General features: G+C 57.6%; 2 protein-coding genes across 13 annotated transcripts in view; one reads left to right on the forward strand and one right to left on the reverse strand.

Moving 5' to 3' along the window:
• The first annotated feature begins 4173 nt into the window (after positions 1–4173).
• Positions 4174–26785, forward strand: part of HAUS7 (HAUS augmin like complex subunit 7) — a 40370-nt gene continuing 17758 nt past the window's right edge. For 7 of the 12 annotated variants that reach the window (XM_086385864.1, XM_086385861.1, XM_086385863.1 and 4 more), the window contains exons 1-2: positions 23799–23925; positions 24748–24863. In XM_086385864.1, the coding sequence (XP_086241990.1) occupies positions 23818–23925; positions 24748–24863 (224 nt within the window). In that variant the 5' untranslated portion in view covers positions 23799–23817. Of the gene's footprint in view, positions 4345–23798; positions 23926–24747; positions 24864–26785 lie in introns of those variants that run through there. The other 5 variants (XM_086385866.1, XM_086385865.1, XM_086385867.1 and 2 more) reach the window with 5 other exon arrangements.
• LOC147341069 (extracellular matrix protein 2-like) lies at positions 5498–13151 on the reverse strand. The gene is made up of 9 exons (XM_086389270.1): positions 12958–13151; positions 11175–11561; positions 10564–10848; positions 10162–10277; positions 9707–9839; positions 9344–9501; positions 8358–8497; positions 6207–6533; positions 5498–5766 (listed from the first exon to the last, which is right to left on the reverse strand). Exons 1-9 carry the CDS (start codon positions 13121–13123, stop codon positions 5586–5588), a joined length of 1893 nt encoding a protein of 630 aa, XP_086245396.1. The 5' UTR covers positions 13124–13151; the 3' UTR covers positions 5498–5585.

Below are 26785 nucleotides of genomic sequence, written 5' to 3' on the forward strand. Positions count from 1 at the left end.
GACACAGCCTTGACAAAGCTGTGGTGGCTCCCTCTTGTTCCCGCGGGTGAGGTAGTGACACATGGTTGGAAGCACGTGCCCTTCCAGACACAGGGGTTGGTTTCACTTATTTGTTTGTGTGCTTTTTTTTTTTTCCTGTTTATTGGTGACATATTCAAATATCTCTGGCAGTAGAAGGACTCATACCATGAAGCCCGGGTCACCCCACAGAGCAGCAACTCTCGTTCACAGCTGGGAAGGAGGAGAAAGAGGGTCCAAAACACATATAAGACCTTGTGCTCACATTGCGTGAGCCTGCAGGAAATGTCTAGAATCGGCACATGGACAGGGACAAAAAGTAGATTCCTGGTTTCTTAGGGGGGTGTGGCAGATAGAGTGGTGACAGCCAAAGGTATGAATTTTCTTTAGGACTTGATGAAAATGTTCTAAAATTGACTATGATGATTTTGGACCCTCTGTGAAGATACTAAACAAAAACCATTGTACACATTAAATAGGTGAATTAATTGTATGCTATAGAACCTTTCCAAAACATACTATGGAAAAATCTGGACAAGCTTTTTGGTCAATGCAACATAGCTCCATAAAGTTATTGAAACCTTTTTTTAAATAAAAAAAAAAAGGCAAACAAAAAGGGCACAAGGCATGCCTACCACCCAAGGAGCCAAGTTGCTTACTGAGTAAGGTCCCACCTGGCCTGGTGCCCCCAGCCACCCTCTGTGGAGCCTTGCACTGCTCTGGGGACTCTGCGGCCGGGCTCTGAGCTCTGCAGGGAGGCGACTGGAGCAGGACATGGCCACACACAGTGCCAGAGGCACTCAGGAAGGCTTCCTGGAGGAGAGGACTTAAAGCAGACAACTAGAGAAGAGGGACATTGTTGGCAGAAGGAAGACCATAGGGGAGCAGGAAGGCAGTTAGGTGGGAAAGCTTAGTGGTGGGCCAGGCAGGCTCCTGGAGGGAACTTGGGGCAGCAGTGAGGCTACACCCTGCACCTTGGAGCTCTTCCCCGCAGCTGGAGGTGCATCTGGGGCAATATGTCCGTAAATACGGTTCTTGCGCCTGGAAGGCTTTTCTGTCTGTGGTTTGCAGTCTGCAATAAGCCATAACTGCACGCCCGGCCCAAGGCCCACTGAGTCACTGGGCCTGGCCCTCTAATTTGGGGGCCACTCCCAGACCAGCCAGGCTGCACCTCAGTCCTGGGCCTCCCTTGCCCCCTCCCTCTTCTCTGCAGCCGAGGAACAACTGGGACCCCAGTTGAAGCAGCCGCTGAGTACAGCATGTCCTGCTGGCCAGCGGAGCCACGGCCTCCTGGCCTCTGGCCTCCCGGGGCTGGGAGGAGGCAGCAGGAGGCAGGGGAGGGCAGGCATGGGGTCAAGGCAGGAAGGAAGAGCAGGCATTTCCTGAGGCCCCCGGGCCCTCAGAGGAGGCTGATGCACAGCTGTCTTAGCTCCACAAGAACCAGCGCAGACAGGGCTGGCTGAGGGACTGGAGGTGGGGGCGGGTGGGCCGGAAGGCAGAGGCCAGCCTCTGCCAGCAGGAGCCCAGGGGTGACTAACGCCCTTTCCCAGCATGCTCTGTACCTCTGGGACATCACTGCACAGGCCCCCAAAGCCCCAGTCTGGACACTAGTCCCAAGGGACTAAAGAGGACTAGGTGATCCTGCCAGCAGCCCCCTGCCCCTCAGCCAGGATACCCTAGCAGCCTCCACTTGTTAGAAGGCCCTTGTGCCAGGAGTCAAGAACACAGCCCGCTCAAGCTGCCTTTGCTGCGCATCCCTCAAGGGCAGAGTCTGGTAGCCTAGGAGGTGGCCCAGTGGGCCGGGCTCCCAGAGGCTCAAGAGAGCGCCTGCCCCAGCCTGAGCGCCAGCCCACCCAGATGCTCGCCGCCATCCTGTGTGCTTCTAGGGTCTGGAGAGATTATCCTGGCCCTGACTTTCAGGGGCCCTCAGCCAGCCCCCTTTCAGGGCCTTCCTGGCCTCCCTGCCCTGCTGTGTCTGGCTGGTGCTCCCCTCTGCCTCTGCTAATCACTCCCCTTCTTTGTTTTTCTGGGCTCCCCAGTCCTTTTTCAGGTCTCTCTTCTGCATCTCTGTCACTTCCCTGGGCACTGAGTTAGTCAGCCTCAACTTCCACTGGTCCCCCTCACCTGCCTGGAACTCACTGGATGGGGCACAGGGAGGACTTATGGGAGGAGGAAGAGGAGGCTCCCAGTGGTGTCCCGGGGCTGCTTTCCAGCCCCTCCTTGGAGTGCTCCCAAGGGTTCTTGCACAGCCAGCCCAGTAGGAGGAATCACCCACAGAAGCCCCATTGCCAGGCAGGGACCTGTCACACACATACATTAGGGTTACTTCCTTAACACGCCACCCTGCCTAGAACTCAGCCAAGATCTTGGAGAGGGCCCTCGAGGCTCCTAGGCACTGCAGCCCCTGCACCCAAGCCAACACCCCCAAGTTCACAGCCTTGCCTGCCGTCACTCTCAGCCTGCTGGTTTTATCCACTGCCCTCGTCCACACTGCCCAAATCTCTGCACCCTCATGGGCTGGGCAGGGCCAGGGCAGGGGCCAGGCCCACAGTAACCAGGAGCAGTCCCTCCCACCTCACTGGTTCCTTGGCATTCTGGAGCCCCCAGGGCCAGCAGGTGTAATGTGCCCAGGGGACCCTCTGGATGCCGGGGACCAGTCCCACTCCTTAGAGTGGGGCGAATCTCCGCTTTCTGGAAGGTTCCCAGCACTGATGGCTGAGGCGTGGTCGGTGAAAGTTGGCACTCTCTATGCCAGAGCTTTTTTTGACCTTCCCTTGAGGACATAATCACACAGCGGCTCTGTGTCCCAGGCTGCCAGGGTTGTAATTTCAGGGCTCAAAGGGGGCTCCGTGGGGGCCTGGCCCACGTCTAGCTATCTTTAGAGAGGCACGCTCTGGGTGTGGCTAGAGGAGGCAGCTGGACAGGGGACTGTGCCACAGGGCTGCATCTGTGGCCGCTTGCAAAGCCATGGAGACCCCAGAAGGCCATGAAACAGGGAGGGGTCCTCCCTTGGAGGACGCCAGCCCCCAGGAGTGGGCCCTGGTTCTGCCTGCTGCCCTGGGCCCAGCAGGCTCTGGTGGGTGCTGTAGCCGAGAGCAGGTGCAGGGTTGGGGGCCAGGCAGCCAGCCTTGCTGGACTGGCCCTGCGTGCCCGCCATGGTGCCACTGCTCACAGGTCGGGGTCAGGGGAGGCACAGGCCTGGGGGAAGCAGCATGCCTGTCACATCCTTTGTCCTCCTCACTCTCTAACGCCCCTTCCTCAGCCTGTCTTTCTTAAAGACCATGAGGCAGGAGGAAGGCTTGGAACCAGCTGGGGGAAGCCCCTCGAAGGACTGGGTGGCAGGCCCTCGGGTTGGAGCCCGGGGGAAGAGGAAGAGGTGGCCGGAAGAACGTTGGTGGGCAGAACTGTGGGATTGTGCATGGGGTGGGGCCCTCGAGGTTCCTGGAAGGAGTTCCCCCTGACTCCCTGTCCCCCTTCTCTGCTCCCAGTGGCCATTAGCCTCTGTGACTCGCTCCTGGTTCCTGCTGTCCCCACTGGTCTCATCCTCAGTCGTACCCTTGCTGTCGGAAGACCTCTGCCGCCTTGGTCCAGGGACTGATGAATGCATTGCTTTTCACCACCTGAATATAGTCACCCCTAACTTGTCATCACCACCATCACCGTGATGACCATGAGGAACCCTCTGATGCCCAGTGTTTCTGGGTTACCACTGGGCACCACCACCAGCAGGCACCAATTAGCAGAGGGTACAGGGTGGGCTTGGTCCTGCCGCCAGGTCTTGGCCACACTGTGCTTGCTCCCCTGGCTCGGGGTCTGTCTGGGGTTGTCACCCTCCTCGGGGTCATGCCGCCACAGGCACCACCCGGATAGGACTGAAGGCCCTGACATCCCGGCCCTCTTGGGGAGTTGCCTGAGCTGAACAGAGGGTCTTTGCCCCAGTCACCCCCTCCTTTGCTGGGAAGGCCTACCTAATGATGACAGGGGGTATAAAAGTCCTGTGCCCTGTTCCAGCTCCTGACCAGCTGGGGTCCAGGGCACTTGTAGGCCTTGGCTTGTCTTGCATTGTTGGTCACATGCCAGCTTCTCCCTGGGCCTACTCTTATCCTCCCCTCCCCTCAAGAGCCTCCGAGGAGACTTCCTCATGCCTCTCCTTGCCTCTGAGTCAGCTTCCGGGGAGCTCAATGGTGGATACCCGCTCGGGGCTGAGGAGGGTCATGGAAGGATTGCCCAGCCCCTGCTGGGTTCAGTCCACCTGACAGAAGCCCCAAGGGCCAAGCGCTCTCTGTGTGAAGTGGAATTAACCCAGAGGGTCTGCTCAGTAGGGAGGTAAGAGCAGTTGGGAGTGGGGGTTGCCCAGCCTGAATTTCCTGTGCCTGCCAGGGGGCCAGAACTCTGAGTCCGGGGAGGGGACTGGGGGCTGACTGAACTGGAGCTGGAAGGGCTGGTGGGGCAGGCAGCCAGACTGGGGAGGAGGGTTTGTGAGAGCTGGGAAAGCAAGGGGGGGGCCTCCCCACAGGGCCAGTGCCTCAAGGGCTGCTGACCTCTGACCTAGTCCAAACAGGAAGTGCCATATCTGTGGGCCCAGGCCCAAGAGGAAAAGGAATGCAAGGATGAGTCCAAAGCAAACACTCCGCCAGCTTCCCAGGCCTCTCCCCGCCCTCTGCCAGAGTCTGGCCTTTTCTCTGCTCAGAACTCAGGGCTGAGGCGTGTGGGGGCTGACTGCAGAATAGGACTGACGCAGGACTCCCAGCTCCCAGGCTCAGACCCCAGGCCGAGGCACTGGCAGGGCAAGGTCTTGACAGTGGGCACTTTTTCCTTCACATCCAGCAGCTGCGCTGCATCCTCAGTGCCTGTCATGTGCTCTCTCTCTGGCCGCCATATTGCCATGAGCTCCCCACGCCCCGGGGCAGGGGCTGTGAACTGTTCCAATGACCTCCAATGGGCTCTCAGCACAGTTGAAGGGCCTGGTGGGGCTGCGCGCTCATAGCTAGCTGCTGTCTCCCCCACCAGGAGGACAGTCAGCACCTCTTGTGTGTGTCCACTCCCGGGACAGAGATGCTTCCTGGACAAGAGGGTAGTGATGCTTCCCTGAACAGTGGAGGTGAACCGGGCCTCTAGATGAATTTGGGCCAAGGTGCAAGGGGACTTCAGGACCCTGGCCAGGGTGGGTGGGGGTGGGGAGACTCTTGGAGAAGATTCTAGAATCAGGCCTCTTAACCTCCTGCTGATGAATCCATGTCCAGGATGTGGGCTCTGAGGGCTCCATGCACCCTGGAGTGCCAACAGGCAGCTGAGATCCAGGAGGGAGGGAGGGAGGGAGGCCGGTGGAGGCGAGTGGGCTTGAATGAGATTTATTTATTATGTTCAAGTCCAAACCAGCACTGTACCAGGCTGGGCCATCTACTGAGTGAAGGGGCCTTGGCAGTCAATGGGACGTGGGCACATCTGAAGCAGCAGGGTCTTCTAGAACTTTCTTCCAGTGGTGCATCAATCCATCAGAGCTGGGCCTAGGCACCTGCCACCTCCAGTCCCCCAAGAGAAGGGGGCGGGGAAGGCTGGCCGTGGGGCTAGGCAGACTCCCCCTCCCCCTGCTGGGGCTCGAGGACCACGCTATGGTAGGCCCGGATGCAGGAGAAGGCAGTGGGTGGGATGCGGCGCCGGTCAATAAGGTTGTTCTCCAGGTGAGTGGAGATGAGGTTGGAGTCCTGGGCCACACGTGTGTCACAGATGGAATTCAGGGGCACGTGTCTGTGGAGGAAGGGTTGCAGGAGGAGCCGAGACCCAAGAAAGGAGAGTCAGGCATCAGGCGAGAGGAAAGAAAGCGTGGCTCCACAGTGGATGGTGGGGACACCAAGGCACAGACACCAGGCCCAGGGTGGAGGGTCACCTGGCCACTCAGGGCTCCCAACTTCTCCCACCCTCCCCCGGCCCAGATTCTTCTACCAGCCACTGGGCACGGCCACCAATCACAGCAATCAAGATGGGCCCATGGAGGCAGGGAAGGATGACCCCACAGTCCTGCTGCCGGCCTCTGGGGCCCCTGGGTGACGAGTCCACGGGCCAGAACATCTGGCCAGCCTGCCAGGCAGGGTCTCTGGGTCTCAGCCGAGCTGCCTTCCCCCCCTGGACTGGAGGTGGGGACAGGCCAGGATGGGGTGGGGTGAGGGAACAGCAGGATGCAGCCCTACCTGATCTTGTTGTGGCTCAGACGCAGCACCTGCAGTGCCCGGAGGCCCAGGAGACCCCTTGGGACGGCCTGCAGCTGGTTGTGGTCTAGGAGCAGCTCAGCCAGGGAGGCCTGCAGGCCCAGGAAGGACACGCCGTGGATGCCGTCCTCACGCAGGCTGTTGTGGGCCAGGTGCAGGGTCTCCAGGCCGGGCTTCATGTGTGCGAACACATAGCCGGGGATGCGCTCGATGCGGTTGTGGTGCAGCGTCAGGTGGCGAAGGCCCCGGGGCAGGAAGGAGGGCACGTGCACCAGCTGGTTGTAGGACAGGTCGAGGGCCTCCAGCTTCCTGGGGTGCGGTAGGGGAGCTATAGTCGGGGGCCCTTGGTCCACACCCCAGAGGAGGGTGGGGACTTGCTTCAAGATGGCAGCCACCATCAAGTCTCCCAACGGCTGGGGAGGGTCAGGCCCTGTCTGGCTTATGTGCCCTCTGTCCATGGAGGCTGGGAAAAGGTCTACAGGGTCCTCCCTTGCTCACTGCAGAGCTAGTGAGGCTGGCCCTCGGGGCGGAGATGGAAGACCCGCTCCCTTTCCTTTCCCTCCCTCCTAAGCCTGAGCGGAGGGGCCAGTGGTCTGGGCCAAGAGCTATCTCCCTGGTGGTCCTCATGCTGCACTTTTTCGACCTCTTGACCCTACCCAGGCTGAAGGCAAGCTGAAGACTGATGGGGAGGGAAACCAGGAGCACAGGGTAGTGATGCTTCTAGAACAGATCAGGGCAAGGCAAGTGGCTTCTCTCACTGATATCCCCCCTCCCCCAGCCCCTGTGGGTGGGGTCAGGTCTTTGGCCTTGCTGTGGATGCCATCCTCTGTCCAAAGCAGGTGGGTCTCTGGTGCCTCCCAAGCCTGCCGAGCCAGTAGCCCCCTCTCTGTCTACCAGCCGGAGAAAAACTGGCCGGCGCCGGCCTAGGCTTGACTGGCCGCCAGCCCCCTGCCCAGGCCCCGTGGCAGGAGTGGAGCACGGCTGGGCGGCCCCTCCCTAGGCTGCTGTCTGCTTTCCTTTGCCCCCTTGGCAAGAGGGGGAGAGGAAAAAGGAATAATTAAACCCAAACGTCCTGGTAACTTTTTCCTGGAACACGAGGGCGCAGGGCGGGAGGCTCTGGTCCCTGGAATGGCGGTCCGGACTCTCAACCCCTCCCTCACCCTACCCCTGCCCTGCCTCAGTTGTCTTCAGACCCCAAGGATTGTCCCTCCCCAGCCCTTTGGCCAGTCCTGGGGTCACATCCTGACTCCTTAAGCAGTGCCTGTAAAGGCGCTATCTGCTCCCCATCCCCTCCTGACCTGACTCAGCCATCCAAATGAGATCATGGGGACTCATCCTGGACCCTTCTTTCTATAGTGGGGTTACTAGTGCCCCCCAAAGATATGGCTGCCCAGAACCCATGTATGTGACCTGATTTGGCAAAAAAGGTCTTTGTAGATGTGAGTGAGTGAAGGATCTTGGGATGACATCATCCTGCTTTAGGATGAGCAGGGAGGTTGTCTTATAAGACAGCAGAGGAGAGACACAGACACAGAGGGGAAGCCAGGTGAAAAATGCAGAGACTGCAGTGATGTGGCCACAAGCCAAGCAGCACCTGGAGACCCCAGAAACAGGAAGAGGCAGAAGAGATCCTACCCTGGAGGGAACACGGCCCTGCCACACCTTGATTTTGGATCTCTGACCTCCAGAACTATGAAAACAGAGTGCTGTGTTGTTTTAAGCTGCCCTCTTTGTGGTACTTAGTTATGGCTGCCCCAGGAAGGTCACAGGCCTTTTTCCTGGGGCTGCCATCTCTTCCATGCCCCTTCCTGCTCCCGTTGCTTCCTAGCTAAACCCAGCATGGGGACAGCTTGCAGCACCTAGACTGTCCTCCCTCTGGGCAAGGGCAGAGGAGGGATATTGTGGCCTTGGGAGTTCTGTCAGGTGGGAGGGCCAGAGGGAAATCTTGGAGAAGCAGGTGGTGACTGAGGGCCCAGGCCACCCTGAACCCTGGGCAGGGACCCAGGTGACCCACCAGGCCCTGTGAAGTCTCTCTGCCTTCCCTCATAACTCTCTGCTTCCTTTGTGAGCATCCTCTATCTCTGTGCCCATGGGGCAGAGCTTGGCCAGTGCCAGGGGGACCACAGTACTCACGGAAGATCGATCCAAGCACGGGGTGCCAGTCGGTCCTCCTGGAGCCGGTTGTTGCTGAGAACCAGCACGCTGAGGCTGCGGCTGTGGTTCAGTGTGCCCTCTCTCACCTCCTCAATGACGTTTGTGCCCAAGTGCAGCTCCTAGGGCCAGGGTTCAGGGTAAGCGGTCCAGCCACCACTCAGTGGTGGCCTAGCCCAGCTCCTTGCCCCCTTCCACTAGGTGCCATTGTCTCTGCCCTTCTCAGGGCTGTGGCCAGCTGTGCAAAAGATCCCAGTTGACACCTGCAAGCTGTACCACGACTCTTCAGAGTCCCACAAGACAGGCTCAGAGAGCATTGCCAAGCACTGGGGATCATGCGGCTCAGAGAGGGCATGACCCTTGTTCAGGGACACCTGGCAGGTCCACGATGGTCCTCGAGGCTCAATTTTGGGCTCTAGGAAGGTTTCATCAGGCGGAGGAAAGGCCCTTTGGTGCTGAGGCCTTGTGGGTTTAGCATCAAAGCAGCTGGCCCAGCTGTTGTGGGCAGACACTCCAGTGTTTTGGCCACAGCTTTATCCTTGTGGCTCAGTTGGTAAAGAATCAACTTGCAATGTGGGAGACCTGGGTTCAATCCCTGGGTTGGGAAGATCCCCTGGAGAAGAAAAAGGCTACCCACTCCAGTATTCTGGCCTGGAAAAGTCCATGGACTGTATAGTCCATGGGGTTGCAAAGAGTTGGACACGACTGAGTGACTCTCACTTCCAGGGATTCCCTGGTGGCTCAGACAGTAAGGTGTCTTCCTGCGATGCAGGAGACCCAGGTTCGATCCCTGGGTTGGGAAGATCCCCTGGAGAAGGAAATGGCAACCCACTCCAGTACTCTTTACCTAGAAAATTCCATGGATGGAGGAGCCTGGTGGGCTACAGTCCCTGGGGTTGCAAAGAGTCGGACACAACTGAGTGACTTCACTTCCCTTTGCCTCTTGTGGCCTTGGGGCTTGTAGTTACCTGCAGGGAGGCTGGCAGGCCAGGTGGGATGGTCCGAAGCTGGTTCCGGTCCAGCCTCAGGTACAGCAGGCTGCGCAGGGGCTGGAAGGCCAGGGGGGAGATGTTTCCGTCATGTAGCCGGTTCCCTTCTACCTCCAGCGTCAGCAGCTGGCTGAGACCTGTGGCAGCAGGCCGAGGGGGCAGGTGAACTGACTGCCGAGCCCAGAAGGCTGGCTGGGAGCTGCCCACCTTAGCTCCAGAGACACCCGCCCCGGCCCTGGAGGCCAGGGCCACCTTTCTGGGTTGGTGCTCCCTGTCTGTCCCCCAGGAGGCTGCCTTGGGTGGAGCCTCGTCTTGGCCCCTCCCCCTGGGGCCTATTTGCACCTTGGAAGCTGCTGTGCTCCAGGCCCTGAAGAAGGTTGTCATTGAGTTTGAGCTCCTGCAGGGAGGCGGGCAAGGCTGGCACTGTGGACAGCAAGTTCCCATCCAAGTTCAGCCGCTTCAGCCGTGTCAGATTCTAGGAGGTTGGAGGAGAAGACCAAGCTAGAGACTGGGGTGCCGCTGGCTGGGGCTGGGCCTTCCGGGTGTGGCCTTGGGCTCGTCCTTCCCATAGACACCCTGGTTGGGTTGAATCACAGCTTCCTGGTTCTCTCTTGGACCAGGCTTGTCTGGCGATTTCTAAAACTCTACTCAGGTTCTCCCAAGAGTGCTGGTCCCTTGGGGGACCTCAGGATCTGTGTTGGCCTCCATGCTCCCAGCTATGGACCATGTCACCCTATATCACTGATGCCCCTGGCACTTGTCCCCGCAGGAGACCAAGATGAGGGGATGCTGTGTACCTTGAAGGCATGGGGGTGCAGGCCGAAGACATCCAGCTTATTCTTGCTCAAGTCGAGCCACTCCAGGTTGGGTAGTCCCAGGAACGTGTGGGCTGGGATCTTGGCAATTTCATTCTCTGTGCACACACAAGGCAGCCATTTTCCCGGCCCCTCTGTCTCCCTCCCCTCTGCCACTCCGTGCCTCCTCCACACAGGCCAGAGGCCACAGTGACAGACTCCTTGAAGGAGCTGATTCTTCTGATTGACACGGTCAGAGCCTCTCAGGTCAGAGGGGTTGTAAGTCGTCCCCAGGCGTGGTGGGGCAGCAGTCATGGGGACCAAAGACCAGCTGCAGCAGACACCCAGGTGTGTGTCCTTCTACCCCTGCCGTGGGAGTAGGTGTGGGAAAGCGGGGCCACCCACCTGCCAAGTAAAGCATGGTCAGGCCAGGGTCGGACAGGGCAGGGACATGTTTCATCTTGACGTTACCGCAGGCGATGGCCGCCTGGGCCAGGAGGCAGGAGGCTGGCAGGGAGGGCATGATCCACTGCACAGTGCCTGGGCCTATAGGCCCAGGGCTCTGCCCTCGCCTGCTTCCAGCTCTTTTCTGCCCACGACCTGTGGTCTTGGAGGTGTTTCTGCCCCCTTCGCCTCGGCTATGATCCTTCTTCTCACACCATCCTGCTGGCCTGGGTTGCTGGGGGGCCCCTGGAGGATGAGAGATGAGGCCTCAGCCTGCTCACATAGCAACAGGGGCCCGCTGAGGAGCAAGGTCTTTCCTGGGGCTCCCCAGACCTGCTGGTGACTCAGCCAGCTGTACCAGAAAACAAGCCACTGGGCCTCCTGACCTCGGCACCAAGGGAAAAGGCCCAAATTGGGGCCCTGAGGCTAGGGGTAGAAGATCTGCCTTGGAAGGGTTGCCCTCCTGCCTTGCAGATGGGGTCACTCAGCTTGGGCACTCTGACAGCGGGTGGGGGTCTCAGTGGGTGGGGGTGTCAATGTGATTGGGCTATGTGCCCAAAGCCAGTCCTCACCTTTGGGGGACCTCTGGGTCTTTGGGCCCCTTTTCTTGGCTTCCTGGCCTCCAACTTGCCTACCCTGGCCCTTCTTGGCAGCCATGGCACCCTCTTGGGCTTGGGGGGTTCTTGCCACCCCAGGCCTGGCTGTATCTGTGGCATGGGGGTGGACCTGCACGGTGCCTGCCCCATGGTTGCGGCCCTGTTTGTGCTCCCAGGCTGCTGGCTGTGTCGACTTCCTCTGGGTCAGCCCGGGTCTGGCGAGGAGCTTCCAGCGAGGGGCTGTGGGCTGGGTGGGGGCTCCGGGGGCCCCCTCCTTGGAGGTGGGCCGCAGCAGTGGCCTGTCCAGCTGCCCATTGTCAGTCCTGTCCAGGCTCCTGTTCGTGAGCATGGGTCGCACTTGACCTGCAGAAGGAGCCAGTGTGGGGTGGGGTGGCTGGGACCCCTGTGTGCCTGGGAGGCAGCACCTCCTTCTCGAGGAGGGAGATCAGCCATTGGTCTGCCTGCCTCTCTCCTGTATTTGCCCAGGCCTCACTTCCACCTTTTTCCTCCTCTCCTCAGGAGCTCTCGGCTTTCTGTCACCAACCCAAAGCCACCAAGTGTCAGAGATTCCCTGATCTCCAACCCGCATTTTCACGGTGCCAGAGTGGGGGGCCCCGATTAGGAGAGAGCTTTTCAATGTGATAAGCAGGCTGCATCACCCTGCCTGCTTCTCAGAACTCCCAGGGATCCTTCAGGGACAAGGCACCAGCAAGTCCTTGGCTCATGACTGTGGGCCCAGGATACCTTCAGTTGCCCTATTCAGAGAGGTGGGGCCTGCTCCTGTGTCTCCAGTTCCCTGTGGCTTCTTCCTGAGCAAGGAAGGGTAGGGATCCCCTCTGGGAAGATGAAGGGTCGGTGCCACATGGTACAGTTTGCTCCTGGAGGTGGAGGCTCCACTGCCTACTGGGAGAGGAGGTGTTGAGGGTGAGGAGAGCCTACAGGCCACTCTGAGGGGCTATCAGCCATTGCAAAATGGGGATAATTGTCTCCCACCCCAGGCCTCCCCTCCACTGCATGGTGCATGCTGAGTCACTCAGTCGTGTCCAACTCTGTGTGACCCCCTGCACCCTAGTCCGCCGGGCTCCTCTGTCAATAGAATTCTCCAGGCAAGAATACTGGAGTGGGTTGCCATGCCCTTCTCCAGGGGGATCTTCCCCACCCAGGGATCAAACCCAGGTCTCCTGCATTGCAGGTGAATTCTTTACTGCTGAGCCACCTGGGGAAGCCCCTCATGGCATGGTAGCCCCTCCTCAACCAACACTGACCATGATCCTGTCCTGCAAGTCCTGCTGTCTGCAGTGGGTAGGGGACTGGGTCCCCTCACGGGCCCCTCCCATCCCACCCCTGGGCCTGGGCGGGGCCTCCGCTTCCAGCCTCCCACGCTTCTCCTGGTTCCCTTGGTAGGCATTAGGGCAGCCAACTGTACTCTCCAACCAGCAAACCTGGGTCCATTCTTCCAGATCCAGCTGCAGCAGCCTCTCTTGGCAAGGGGGTGTCTTCTCTCCCCTGTCCCCACCATGGGCAATCAGCACAAGGGCCTCTCAGAGTCCACCATGCCCCCTTGCCCTCCAGGAATGGGTTCCCTGAGGCTCATGGATCCCTTGTGGCCCTGAATGGAACACTCATGGGGGGTCATGAGGTGGGCAGCCTCAGGGTGAATCCGCTTGCTCTCCCTCTGCGCCAGCCCTGGAGGTGGGGGGTCCCGGTAGTGGGGGAGAGTGCCATCCTGCCAGCCTCCCTGCTAGTGCCACTTACTCACCGTCTGGGGGCCCAGATGCGCTGGGTAGTGGTGGCTGCAAGGTGGGCAGCCCTGTGGGGGTTGGCTGAACCCCGGGCCCTCTCGGGCCAAGGACTTGCTTGGCCAAGGCCCCTCCAGGGCAGCACCCCACCCAGAGAGCCAGGATGGGGAGCAGCACCCTCTTCATGGCCGCCGGAGCTGGCAAAAGAGATGAAAGGCTGGGAAGGATGGAACACCAGTGGGGCAGCAGGCGACAGTCTGGCTCCCAGAGCTACAGTGCTTCGAGCCTCCCCTACCCGGCCCAGCCCTCCTCCAGGAAGGCTGCCCCCCAATAAACGCCTCCCCAGGCCTGGCCCCCCGCTTCCCACAAAGTCCACTGCTCTCATCTGAGGAGAAAGAGAGATTGATTTTTTTTTTCTTGGACCTGAGCACTCTCTCTCCTTTTCTGAGAAGCCTGTGTTCATTCTCCACTGGCCCTGACCCAGTGGCCCCCGTGAATGGGGCTTCTGTCTCTGTACACAGGGGGACCTGTGAGGCCCACCACAGACGGGGCTGCCCACCTCGGGCTTCCAGGTCCTACTTCAGTGACTGGGTAAAGAGAGAGTTCGGGCCTTGAGAGCCAACAACACACCTCAGGGCCTCCAAGGTCCTTGGGAGCCAGGGCAGGTTCCCAGGCCACCCAAACCATGGTGGCCCCAGCCACTCTGTCGCAGTTGCCGATGCTGAAGCCTCCCAATTCCAGGGGAGACAGAACCCGTGGGCAGAGCTGGGATGGGGCCCCAGTGCTCCCCACCTCTGGGCAGCTCCCTTTCCTCCAGGCTTCCACCTCCTCCTCTGTAAAATGGAGAGTGGGTATACATACACCCTGCAGGCTCCCCCCATGCCCTTACCCCCACATGGGCGTGTGTGTGGACCAGGGCAGCCGGGTTCTTCTGTAACCCTTTGCCTGGGGTGACCTGGCAGCCGCCTGGGTGAGGCCATCTCACAGGTCCTCACAGACTTCTTGGCTAACAGTTTCCAGGTCCCACTGGAACTGCTGACATCAGGCAGATGGGTCCCTCTGGGTCGGGATGGGGTTTGAGAGCAGGGGCAAAGAAGGGGTGTCTTGATCACAGGCTCCCTGGCCCGCCCTCAGAGGGCCCCAGCTCTAGGCCCAGCTGTGGCAGCGGGCGGGGGCTGGCAAAGCGGCCTGGTCTCACCACATGGCTCTTTGGGGCCAGCCTTGAGGAAGCTTTTCCTACAGCTCTGTCCAGCATTGACTTATGTTTGGAAGCGATCTTAAAAAATGAGTTAATTGTGGGCAAGGCTTGGGTGGAGGGGAGAGGGGGAGGGGGTGAGGAACAGGGCCAGGAAGGCTTGTGGAGGAGTGTCCTGTAGCCATCTGGGGCTCAAGGTATCTGTCCGGGGCCAGGGAGGAATGTGTGAGACCTAGGATGGGTCAGGGGGCACAGATTTCCCCCCATAAGTGAGTCTTCCTTTGTGCCTGGGGAGCAGCCTGAGTCCCGAGTGCCAGATGTGGTGAGGACACAGCAGTCACTGCCTTCCCAGAGCCCTTGGGACACCTAACAGTCCCACGTGAGCCACACAGGGTCCACTGTCCTATCTGAGGCTCTGGGTTAAGAACTGAATTTGGGACCATGAGACAGAGACAGTCTGGGGATTGTGATCAAGCGCCCTGGGAGCCAAGGATGAAGCCATCATCTGCTTGTGTGCTCATAGGTGACACAGGATATCCTGGGCTAACGTTTTGCTAAAGCTGGGGGAGGGGGAGAACGTAGGCACAGGAGGCCAGGGTTTGCCCAGGGATCCTGGACCACTGAGCCCAATCCCTCCCCACTCAGTACAGAGAAGGAACTGAGAGGGGGTAGGGTTGGCCCAAGTCTGATGCCAGAGACCGGGTCTCCTGCCTCCTGATCTGGGCATTGCTTGAGGACGTGGTAGGACCCAGACGGGCCCCTGGAGATGGATGGACTGGTGGGAGCCCCGGCTCTGACCCTCCCCCTGCCTGGGGATGGATTCTGGAATCCTGGCCCCCAACCTATTTCCCCTGTTCGCGCCGCTCCCCAGGCGCTGACTAAACATCCTGCCATCTGGTTCCCATTAGCTGGGCTGGAGGTGGGGGAAGCCTGTTCCCAGGTTTCTCTGGCACAGTGGCCTGGAGGAGGGAGGCCTAAGCTCCTACCCACCTAGGCAGGAAGGGGCGAGGCCTGGAGCACTCTCAGCCCCCCAGTCCCATGAAGTCCTGTCCTTGCTTCCCTTCTCCCACCGGGGGCTCCTTGGCCACCTGGCCATCTACTCTGTCCAGTATTGGGGCACCTGGCCATCGTGGGGACCTTGCAGCCACCCTCACAGAGCACAGCCTGCACACAGAGCTTGCTCGTGGACTGGGCTGAGACAGGCAGGGCCCCAGGCCAACACTAACCCTGAGCCTGGTGTCTGGATTTTCCAGGAACCAGAGATGTAGCCTGAGGGTTGTTGGAAGGGTTTTGGTCTCCCAGCTCTGCCTGGACGGCTCAGCCATGTGATGTCAGGAGGAAGCCTCCCTGCTCAGGGCCTCAGTCTCCCCATTTTGTTGTGGCGGATATGATCTCTTTAGAAAGTTCTAGAATCTGAGAACTGGAAGGGACGTATAGAAACTGGATGAGATGACCACAGTTGCTTCTGGCTGCACAATCTCAAGTTTCTGAGGGCTAGGAAGGGAGTCTTGCTTCTTCTCCTCTGGTTCTTCCCTTCCACATGGCTCACTGTATACATGCAATTGCCCCCCAAGAACACACATACCCTCATGAGTCAGGACTCACTCAAATTGGCAATCTAGAGGATGACAAAGCAATGCCCTTTCGTCCCTCAAGCCTCCTTAGAACTGCATAGCGGAAAGCTCCTGTCCTGTCAAGGGAGGATTGGAGAATAGATCTTTGCTCACAGAACATTCCTGAGCCCCTGTGGTGGGCCAGACACCATGCCAGGCATGGTGTGTGGTACAGTGGTGAACCACATGGCCAGCTTTCCTGTGCTCACAGAGTGTGCTGTCTACTGAGGTGCATGAGGACCCCATCAGAAGGAAAGGGGCTGGCCATGCTGACTGTAGGAAGAAACACTTTCGGCAGGGTGAGGACTGTGAGAAACTGACGTCTGGGCTGAGATGTGAGCAAAAAGGAGATATCCGTGCAAAACGGACTCCAGTAAGGAACCCCCCGAGGAGGATGGACAGCAGTGTGAAGGCCCTGAGGCAGGAAAGGCTTTGGCCCACTTTGAGAACCAGCAAGGAGACCAGTGTGGTGGAGCAGGCTGAGTGAGGGGTGAGGCTGGGGAACGGTTGCAGGGCTAGCTTGATAGTGCATCAAAGTGTGGCCAGTGGACTTTGCCTTTGACCTTGAAGGAAGCAGGGAACTGCTGTGGATTTCTGAGCAGAGGAGCTACACGTGATCTGACTTTTTAAAAAAAAATTTATTGAAGTATAGTTGATTTACAATGTTGTGTTAATGTCTGCTGTACAGAAAAATGTACAGTTATACACACACACACACATATATGTAGTTTTTCTTTTTCATATTCTTTCCCATTATGGTCTATCACAGGATATTGAATATAGTTCCCTGTACTACATAGTACAGAGAAGAAAATGGCAACCCACTCCTGTATTCTTGCCTAGAGAATCCCAGGGACACAGGAGCCTGGTGGGCTGCCGTCTATGGGGTTGCACAGAGTTGGACATGACTGAGCGACTTAGTAGCAGCAGCAGCTATATAGTACCATCTTGTTCATCCATCCTATGTATAATAGTTTGCAGCTACTAATCCCAAACTCCCAATCCTTCGCTCTCCCTCCCTCCTCCCCCTTGGGCAACCACAAGTCTGTTCTCTATGTCTGTGAGTCTGTTTATGTTTCAGAGCTAGGTTCATTTGTTTCGTATTTTAGATTCCGCATATAAGTGATATCATATAGTATTTGTCTTTCTCTTTCTGACTTAGTATGAAAATCTCTAGGGCCATGCATGTTTTCAAATCCATGTTGCTGCAAAGAATTTCATTCTTTTTAATGGCTGAGTTTTATATAAATATATATATATATATATATATATATACATACTGCATCTCCTTTATTCATTCATCTGTTGATGGACATTTAGGTTGTTTCCATGTCTTGGCTATTGTGGATAGTGCTGCTATGAATATAGGGGTATGTATATCTTTTTGAATTAGAGTTTTACCTGGGTATATGCCCAGGAGTGGGATTGCTGGATCATATGGCAACTCTGTTTTTAGTTTTTTTTTTGAGGAGCTTCCATACTGTTTTTCATAGTGGTTGCACCAATTTTCCTTCCCACCAACAGCGGGGGGGGGGGGGTCCCTTTTCTCCACACTCTCTCCAACATTTATTATTTGTAGACGTCTTAACAATGGCCATTCTGACTGGTGTGAGTTGGTACCTCATTGTAGTTTGGATTTGCATTTGTCTAATAATTGTCTAATGGAGCATCTTTCCATGTGCCTATTGCCCATCTGTATGTCTTCTTTGGAGATTTCTCGATTTAAGGCTTCTGCCAAGTTTTTGATTGTGTTGTTTATATTTTTGTTATTGAATTATATGAGCTTCTGTATATTTTGGAAAGTAAGCCATTGGGCACGTCATTTGCAAATATTTTCTCCCATTTCATAGGTTGTGATCTGACTTATATTGTAAAAGGATCCTTTGGACTGCAGGGTGGAACACAGACTTGTTGAGGGTACAAGGGCAGAAGGAGGGAGCCAGTGTGGAGGCAGCTGCACCCTCCACCGGAGAGGTCTTTGAGTCTGGCCCAGGGTGGAGGGGGCTAGTGGGAGAAGTCAGTGGAGCCAGAACAATGAAGGCTGAGTGAGCCTGGGGCAGAAACTTGGGACGCCAGCTCCTGACCTGTCGAGTGTAAAGTGGGTGATCAGACAGCCAAGTGGTCAAATCTGTAAGGCAGTTCTGTGTATGCATCTTCGAAAGCTCAGGGCCAAGGTCTGGGCTACCAGTCCTGCCCTCCCGCTGCCTGTCATTAGATAAGTTCATTGAGCCCCTACTATGTACTAGGCCTTCTGCCTAGGACCCTGCCTAGGACCCAAGGAAGAATAGTGGCTCTGTAGCTGAAGATAGACTCCTGGAGTGACACCCAGAGCAAGGAGACAGGCCTGCTCTTGTGCCTTCCACAATGTGTCCCAGTAACATCAAAGCTTGTCTGCGCATGTGCGCGCGCATGCGTGTGTGGGCATCTATCATATATAAACAAAGGTACAGTGGCCTTTTTCCTCTTCAAACTTTGAGAAGAAAAAAGACAAACTTTCCATGCCCTCTTCCTGTTGCCAGCCGTTTCTTCCCTAGAGAAAACCCATCTTGTTTTAACGCCATGAAAACCCCAGAGGATCTGGTCCCAATTAAACAACTTTTCTTGCAGATGCTTTTGTGAGAACTGAATACATCAGGCGGTCCAGATTCCTGCATCGTGCTTCCTTCCTTGAGACCTGGTGTTCCTGAGTGAGCAAGCCATGGAGGGAGAGTGAGAGAGAGAGAAGAGAGGCACATAGACTGACAGACTAAAGGAAAGACAGAAGAGAGGGAAAGGGAACACAGAATCCGGATGATGGCTAGGGATGCAGTGATGGGTAGTAAGAAGCACTGGCGGTCAGGGGAGAGGACTGTGGGCATCCTCTGGACTGTGGGCATCCCTGGGGAAGGTGCCAGTGGAAGGTGGGCTGGAGGAGGGTGGAAAGCAGCAAGCGTGGCTTGGGGACAAAAAGGTCCCAGGTGGCTGATGTGGCTGAGTCGAGGGAGCAAGGTTAGTGGCAGGTGGGGGCCACTCTCCCAGCCTCCTTCCCTTCTGAAATTCCAGATGGTTCTTGCCAATAATGTGGGCCCTGCTTGACTTCCCGTGGAAGCTGCCCCTGCCCCTCCAGGTGGGCATTGAGGGGCCCCACACGTGGGGCAGAGGCTAGTGTGGGCCTGGAGGCGAGTGAGCGGGAACACGAGGTTGAGCCTCCCCCCCCAGCCCCCGCCTCCCCGGCCCTCCGGAGTGGGCACGTTCACGTTCCAGTCCTGGCGCCTGCGTCTCCAGCTCCAGACGCATGTGACTCAGCCCCGCTGGCCTTGCCAAGCTGTCTAGACCCAAGTGTCTCCCCGTGGAGGGGGCCGTCCCGCCGGCCACTTCCTCTGACACCGCCCCGGGGTGGGGGTGGGGGGGCGCTGTGGCGCCCCAGCGCACGTGCAAGTGCGCGTCCCCGCCTCGCCCGAGCCTCGTGCACGCGCCCCTGCCCCATCAGCCTTCGGGGTGCGCCAGGCGCTTGCGCGGAACCCCGAGCGATCCGCCCCCAACCCCGAGCGAGAGAGCGCGAGCGCTGGGTGCCCCAGTGCCCGCGGAGGCGCGGCTCACCCCCTCGGAGCCCACCCCCCTCCCCGCGTGGCTCCCCCAGGCTCCCTTGGAGGAGGGCCTGGGAGCGCACTTGTGGGGACAGCCCCGCCCATACACCGTGGCTTCCTCCCGCACCCCCACAAGCGTCTCGGGCCTCCAAGCGGACCCGGACCCGCAGGCCCTCACAGGCCTTGGGGGTGGGGCCCTAAAGCAGGAGGTTCGCGGCCTTGCTTGGGTGTCCCAGGAGCAGAGAGCCAAGGGCTCTCTCAAGCCCCTCTCAAGGGCTGGCTCTCCAGCTGCCCCCGCCTGTCTCCCCTCCCCGGTCCCTGTCCCAGCATAGGGATCAGAAGGGACAGAAAGAGGAGGCCAAGGTCCTAGGGAAACTGTTTCATCCTCTTGCGCCAGCAGACACACTCAATGTGGACACAGGCCGAGAATGAGAACGTTCCTGATGGTTTTCATCAGGCAGCTCCTAGGCTGACATTCTTAGCCAGCCAGGGCTAGAACCAGAGACCCCAAGACTTCCCCAAGCCTCCTCTCCAGGCAGGCCCATGTCTGTCAGGCCCATAGACACAGCTCTGGGGTCCTCCAGACTTATGCCACCCCAGGGCGTGGCCAGAGCCTCTGGGTGGGTGAGTGGCAGCCCCCCAAAGGAAAGCTAGTGTCATTCTTGTTCCCAGAACCCTTCTGGTCTGTTGCTCATGACAAAGTTTGGGGTCCCTGCATCCTTGAGGCTCTTCCCAATCTCATTGGTAAGGGTCCCTCGTGTTCATGTCCTCTACCCTTTCTCCCATCCATGTGAAGATGGTTTATTTTGGAGTGGGCTTCTGGCTGGCACAGATGGTGTGGGCTGGCTGCAAGCCCTAGGCACCTGGGTGGATGGGTGACCAACAGTCCAGCCTGCTGGCTCAGTCTGGAGCAGATGAGAGAGGTCCAGGAAGAGGGTGGGCAGGGAAGACAGAGGGGGGGGAGACAGCCCTCTCACTTTGCCTCTCCTGGAGAACCTTGAACTCAGACCTTCCTCAGCCTGGCCTCATCACCCTGTGCCATTTCTCCCCCAGATCCAATGCCAGGCCCAGCCACTTACTTCTACAGAGCGCCTCAACCCATAACTAATGGAATTCTTCCCCTGAAATCTCTCTCTCTCTCTCTCTCTCTCTCTCACACACACACACGGACATGTGCCCTTTTCTCAGGAGCCTGCATTTGGTGCTCACCAGAGGATGAGATGAGGAGTCCTTTGATCTCATTTTCTTACTGGGGAATCTCAGGGGTATGGGGAGTGGGCACTGGAGGGATCCTCCATCCCTCCAAAGCTCCCCTTTCTTGGAACAAGGCCTTCAGTCTGTCTCAGAGGCAGCCGAAGCAAATCTGCCTTCTCTTCCTTGTCTGTGTGTGTTAGTCTGTGTCCAAGTCTTTGTGACAACTCTTTGTGACCCCATGGACCGTAGCCCGCCAGGCTTCTCTGTCCATGGAATTCTCCAGGCAAGGATACTGGAGTGGATTGCTGTTACCTTCTCCAGAGGAGATTTCCCTGGTGGCTCAGTTGGTAAAGTGTCTGTCTAGAATGTGGGAGACCCGGGTTCGATCCCTGGGTCGGGAAGATCCCCTGGAGAAGGCAATGGCAACCGACTCCAGTTCTCTTGCCTGGAAAATCCCATGGATGGAGGAGCCTGGTAGGCTACAGTCCATGGGGTCGCAAAGAGTCAGAGATGACTGAGCAACTTCACTCATTCACTCTCCAGAGGAACTTCCCAACCCAGGGATTGAACCCTCAAAGGCAGATTCTTTACCATTTGAGCTACAGGGAAGTCTCTTCCTTACTGGAGAGGTAAACCTTGAACTTCCACTTTCTTTGATTGGCTGTTGAGGGGGGGACCTGGTTCAGATTCCCCCAGAACCCTGGGGTCTGCTGCTAATGGCAGCTGCAACTTTGGGGCCAAGATGCTCTCGAGGCCCTTCCTCTCACCCAATGCCCTGTACAGCTCCTGCCAGCGCCCCACTGCTCCAGGGCAGGGAGGCCATGGGGCGAAGCCACCTGGTTGACTATACATTTCTGTGCCCAAGGCACAAGGCAAGGTGCGTCACGTGGCTGGCTGCCTCAGCCACCACCGCTCGCTGCCAGCCCATCCCTGACACAGTGAGGCCAGTACCTGTCAACTGGTCTCATTTTCCAGCCTCTTTTCCAAGCACTGACACATGGCCAAGTTTCCCCCATGATCAGGAGTTTGGTTCAGTTCTCAGGTCTGCACAGGGCCCTGCGGTCTCTGCTGACATCCATGCCCCCCACACCCAGCCCCATCCCCTCTCAGGCGGACATTATCCTTCAGCTTTTGACCTGCCCAGGCCTCTTGCACAGAAGCCAGGAGCTCTGGGCAGGCATACCCCCTAACAGAGTTGTCCACATCCCTCCCTGCCTCCCTGAGCTTGCATACCTCCAAGACAGAGAGCTCCCTCCCTTTTCCCAGGCAGCCAAGCTAGTGTTTTTGACAGTGCCCTCTGAGAGAAGTGCTTCCTTGTATTGAGTTTGAGTCCACATTTCCAGAGGCGTCTACCACTCTGCAGGCCTTTCTACCCCACCCAGAGAGGCCCAGTAGTCTCTGTTCCCATCCCAGTCTCCAGTCTTTCCGGTGGATGAGGCTTGGGAGGCACCATGATTTGGGGGTGGTGTGGGAGGGGAAGCTGAGACCTACTGCTGCCATTTCTATGAGCTGAGGGCTGGCCAGTGGGCTCTCCATGCAGGGGATGGACCTGAGTGACCCTTTGAGATGGTCTTCTCCCATCAAGGCCCTGACAATCCCACCACATCCCATCCTGTGCCATGGACAGAGCTGCTGAGTCGGGGAAGGGCTGTTTAGACTACTGGCTCCATAGAGCTGGGTGGAGAAGGGGAATTTTCTTCCAGAATACACAGGGGCTGGTTTCTTCCTGATCTTCAGGAGCAGAGGATATGGGGAGGGTGGGGAGGCCACCACACTGCCATAGTTTCTCCCGCCAAATTCCCTAGTCCTAGGAAAGATCCACAGAAAAACCCACAAGAATTTGAATGTCTGAGCTGGGGCTGTGATGGAAATGAAATTTTTTAAAAAGAAAGAAAAACAAAAACAGAAAAAGAGGGGAAAAAAAGATTGAAAAAAACAAAAAACAAAAAATCCAAAAGCCCCCTACAGCCTTCAGCGGTGAGAAGAGCCCAAGTCAGCAGCCACATTGGAGGGGAAGGGACCTTACAGTGCTTTTGCAAATCTCTGAGTCCCTGGGTCCCTAAGCTGGGGCATCCTTCAGCTCAAGTTTAGAGGCTCTGTTTTTTCAGAATAGCTTGGAATTCCAAACCATTCACTAGGGAATCAGGCCCTGCTCCACAAGGCCAGGCTGGGGTCCCTTCCTCTTAGCCCAGACTCCTGCCCATCCCTTTCTTCCAGAACATGGCTGAGTCCTCTCCTGTCACTCAGAGGACTGAAGTCGCCTCCTGCCAGGTCCCTAGGTCTCCTGGCCTCTAGCCCTGCTCCCTGATGCCATCCTCCAGGAGATGGAAGGATGGGGCACTGAGCAGGGACAGACTCCGGAGAGAATCAAGGAGGGCTGGCAGCAGCTCCTTGCTGCTGGTTTCCCACTCCCTGAGCATCAGCCACCCTCCATCTCCTTCCTACCTCATCTGATCAGCAGGTCCCTGGGATGCGGGCGTTCACTGAGCTGGGGGTTTTGGAGGTGTGGCAGAGGACAGGCTGACAAATGTCATTTCAGACTCACTGAGTTTGAGGGGCCTGAGAGGTGCAAAGACATTTGTAAGTGGGCAGGGCACGAAGGAGACACAGAACCTTCCAGAAGGTCAAAGAGGCTGGAGGAGGGGAAGGTGAAAGGAGCATAATAATAGTAAACATGTACATAGTGCTTTTCACATGCCAGGTATTTCCCTGGGTATTTTATAGAAATTATTACCTCATTCCACCCTCATAGCAACCCAATGAGGTAAGTGCTCTCAGTATCCACATTAGGTGCGTGCAAGGAAGCACAAAGAGGTTAGGTAACCTGCCCAAAGACACACAGCTTGGGCCAGATTCGAATCCACAAAACCTCTTTCTAACTACAGCCGTGAGTGTGGGCAAACGGAAACAGAGACTCGCGCTGGGACGTGGGACGCTGAAGTCCCAGTTCTGTCCCGTCACCCAGGTTCCCCCTTCGTCTAACCGCGGGAAGAGGGCAGGAGCGCCCTCTCCTGGACGATGCTCTTCCTGCCGCCTCCTCCGCCCCGGGCCGGCTGGCTGGAGCCTAGCGCGTGAGGCTGGGACCGAGCGCCAGCCCCGGCTACTCCCCATTTCTTCGAGGTCAGCCTCCTGAGCGCAGACGCTGCCCAATGGGAAGGCATGGTGGAGGAGGGGGCGGGATGCGTCTCTGCGCAATGCCCCGGCTACAGCGCAGGCGGGTAGGCGGGAGGGACACTAGGCTCGCGATTGATTGGTAGCTGGGCCGGCCAGTCAGCCGGGGGCGTGGGCAGGGTGCGGCCCTGAGCGGGAAACATGGCCGAGTTGGGTCCTGTCGGTGGCGGCGGCAGCGGAGGCGGCTACGAGGGTGAGAGTGACGACAGCTCGTTCCAGGCGGCCGTAGAGGTCTTCGCGAAGCTGAAGGTGCCGCGAGGCTCTGGGAGCTGCCCCAGGCGGCGGGGTCTGGGTGGCGGGGCTGCAGAAGTCGGTGGCGCCTCTGCCGGGGGGAGGTTCGTAGGACGTCCGTCTCCGCTCCCTGGGCGGCCCCAGGCTTTCGCTTTGCTGTCTCCGTGGCCCGTGCCTGGGAGTTCAGAAGCCTGAACTTTTGTCCCGCGGATGCTTTAAGGCCTGGCGTGCGGAAGGAGCGCAGGGGCGGGTGGCGGGGGTATGGGGCCACAAATCCTGGCTTCTAGGAGGAGGTCGCAGGGTCTGGGGGAGACAGATGGGCGGAGTGCATGCCTCCGGCTTTGAGTTTTCTGCAGCAAATGCCGTGACAGCGGTGGTGAAGACGCCCTCCCCGCGGGGCTGCGACCCGCTCTTCCCTCATCCCTTCTCCTTTCCCCTCCGCAACACCTCTCCCCTCGCCCGCCCCCTCCCCCCCGTCCATGATCGGCCCCGTGGGCCCTCTCCCGGTTCCCTTTGCTCCATGGCCGATATTGGAATCTCGCCGTAACCCATAGTTGCTACCAAGTCAAACTACCGCTTCTGCCTCGAGAGGGGCTTGGAAAAGGACGCGAAGTGGTGGGCACCTGGAGCTGCAGATGACGGGGACTGAACTCTGGGCGTGATCAAGACCGCTACCCGTGGTCCGGGGCCGGGGGTCTGTGTCACCTGCCTGGTGGCTGCTCAGCGGCCGGGAACGTGTGTGAATGGAGGTGCACTGAGAGTGTGATTACTGCTCTGCGTTTCAACCTTTTGCTGATGTTGCCTTTCTAAAACTTCCTGGCTTTCCCTTTCCTTGTTTAGGACCTCAACTGCCCCTTCCTTGACGGTCTTTATATCACAGAACCAAAGACCATTCAGGAACTGCTGTGTAGCCCCTCGAAGTACCGCTTGGAAATCTTGGAGTGGATGTGCACACGGTAACAACCTGCCTTCTTCCTCCCCCACCCTTGGGGTACACAGATACCACTCAACCCACAGGGGAAGATGGGATTTCTTCTTTATATGAGAAGGTGCCCACCGACTTTAGTCACCTGCTTAGATAAAAAGTGAAGCCGTGCTTAGATCTGGGGAGAAAGTGCCCTGGAGAGTGCTTCAGCTTGTCTCTTCATAGCCGTGCTGTAGCTGAGCTTGGCTTCTGAGCATTTTTCTGGCTGTAACTACTACTTTCAGAGCTGGCAGGGATCTGGGAAATGATGTACTTCAGACCTTTCATTTTCAGACTGAGAAGCTGATGTTCAGAGTGGAGTCAAGAACTGTCTGGAGTCTTACTACCGAGGAGTGGCAAGCCAGGGCCAAGACCCCATTTACCAGTCCTTTGGGTCATGGTACCATTCCTCAGACATTGATGGATGTCCCCAAGGAACTGGGGGTGCAGAAGGCTCAGGCACCAATCCCAGTGCCTTCCCACCAGCAGCTCCAAGTGCTCTGGAGAGCCAGACAGGACAACAGGCCAAGACAGAGCCAACAGGCTGAGGGCTCTGGCAGGGGTGTGCTCAAGAGGCTATGAGCGTCCAGGGTAAAGATGGACACGTTTTGCCCTGGGACTTTTGAAGGCTGTATGCTGCTGCTGCTGCTAAGTCGCTTCAGTCGTGTCCAACTCTGTGCAACCCCATAGATGGCAGCCCACCAGGCCCCACTGTCCCTGGGATTCTCTAGGCAAGAACACTGGAGTGGGTTGCCATTTCCTCCTCCAATGCATGAAAGTGAAAAGTGAAAGTGAAGTTGCTCAGTCATGTCCGACTCTTAGCGACCCCATGGACTGCAGCCTACCAGGCTCCTCCATCCATGGGGTTTTCCAGGCAAGAGTACTCGAGGCTGTGTAGGATCCTGTATGTGTGCCACGTAGGGACCTGAGCAGACTTGGCTTCCCTCACATGGTGCCAGGCACACACAGACACACACACAGCTGCACCATGTGTCCAGCCACTAGCCCCAGGTCGCAGTATGGTGTTGCACATACTTGAGATGTGCTCTAGGGTATGAGGTGACAAGTGGGCACACAGACACATGCTCACTGGGGTACCATTCCTCAGACACTGATGGGTGTCTCAAAGGAACTGGGGGTGCAGAAGGCTCACGCACCAATCCCAGTGTTGGGCACACCTCTGTTGTCTGAGTGCTGGGATGTTGGCATGGAGGAGGTCGCATTTGATCTGGGAAGGAACAGGTCATGGCGGACACTGGTTTCCATAGGAGTGGGGAGTCAAGGTGTGGGAGAGAGAATCAGGCAGCAGTGGCTTGAATGGCAGAAAGAACCTGGGACCAGGGGAGTGACATGTGAAATTGGCATTTTTGGCAGGGTGACTTGGGAGTTCTGTGGCAGTTGGGTTTGGAGGGGAGAGGCTAGAGGCAGGTAAAAGACTGGAGCCTGGCTTGGAATGGCAGTGGCTCACGTGACAAGCACTGTTGGTCCCGGAAGGACTAGTGCCTGGTCCAGGAACCAGGGATAGAAGTGAGGATGGCCTGGGCTAGTTTGGAGATCTTGAACACAGGAGGGGGGCCAAAGTCAGGCCTTAGAGAGGCTCTTGTGGGAGGCAGCCCAAAGTTGCATGGCCCAGGTGGAAACTGGGGACCAGGTCCCTCTGCTGGCCAGGGGGGCAATGGATGAGAGTCTGGCTGCAGCCCTCAGATGCTTTTAGTGCTTTTTTAAATACAAGAAATAATCCTTTTAAGAAACAACCAGGGAATGTCCAATTGATTTTTATGATCCCAAGCTGGCAGAAGTGCTGTAGGCCTCTTGATGGCCAAAGAGGATTTCACAGAGTCCAGTTTCTCCCAATTTCCTCTTGGCTTGTTTGCATATGGCTTCACCATTTCAGCCTCGTTTAGGTCCACCTGT

This window comes from Bos grunniens, chromosome X (genome assembly GCF_055505025.1).
Source record: "Bos grunniens cultivar Pamir isolate PY7600 chromosome X, Bosgru_T2T1.0, whole genome shotgun sequence".
Taxonomy (NCBI): Eukaryota; Metazoa; Chordata; class Mammalia; order Artiodactyla; family Bovidae; genus Bos; species Bos grunniens.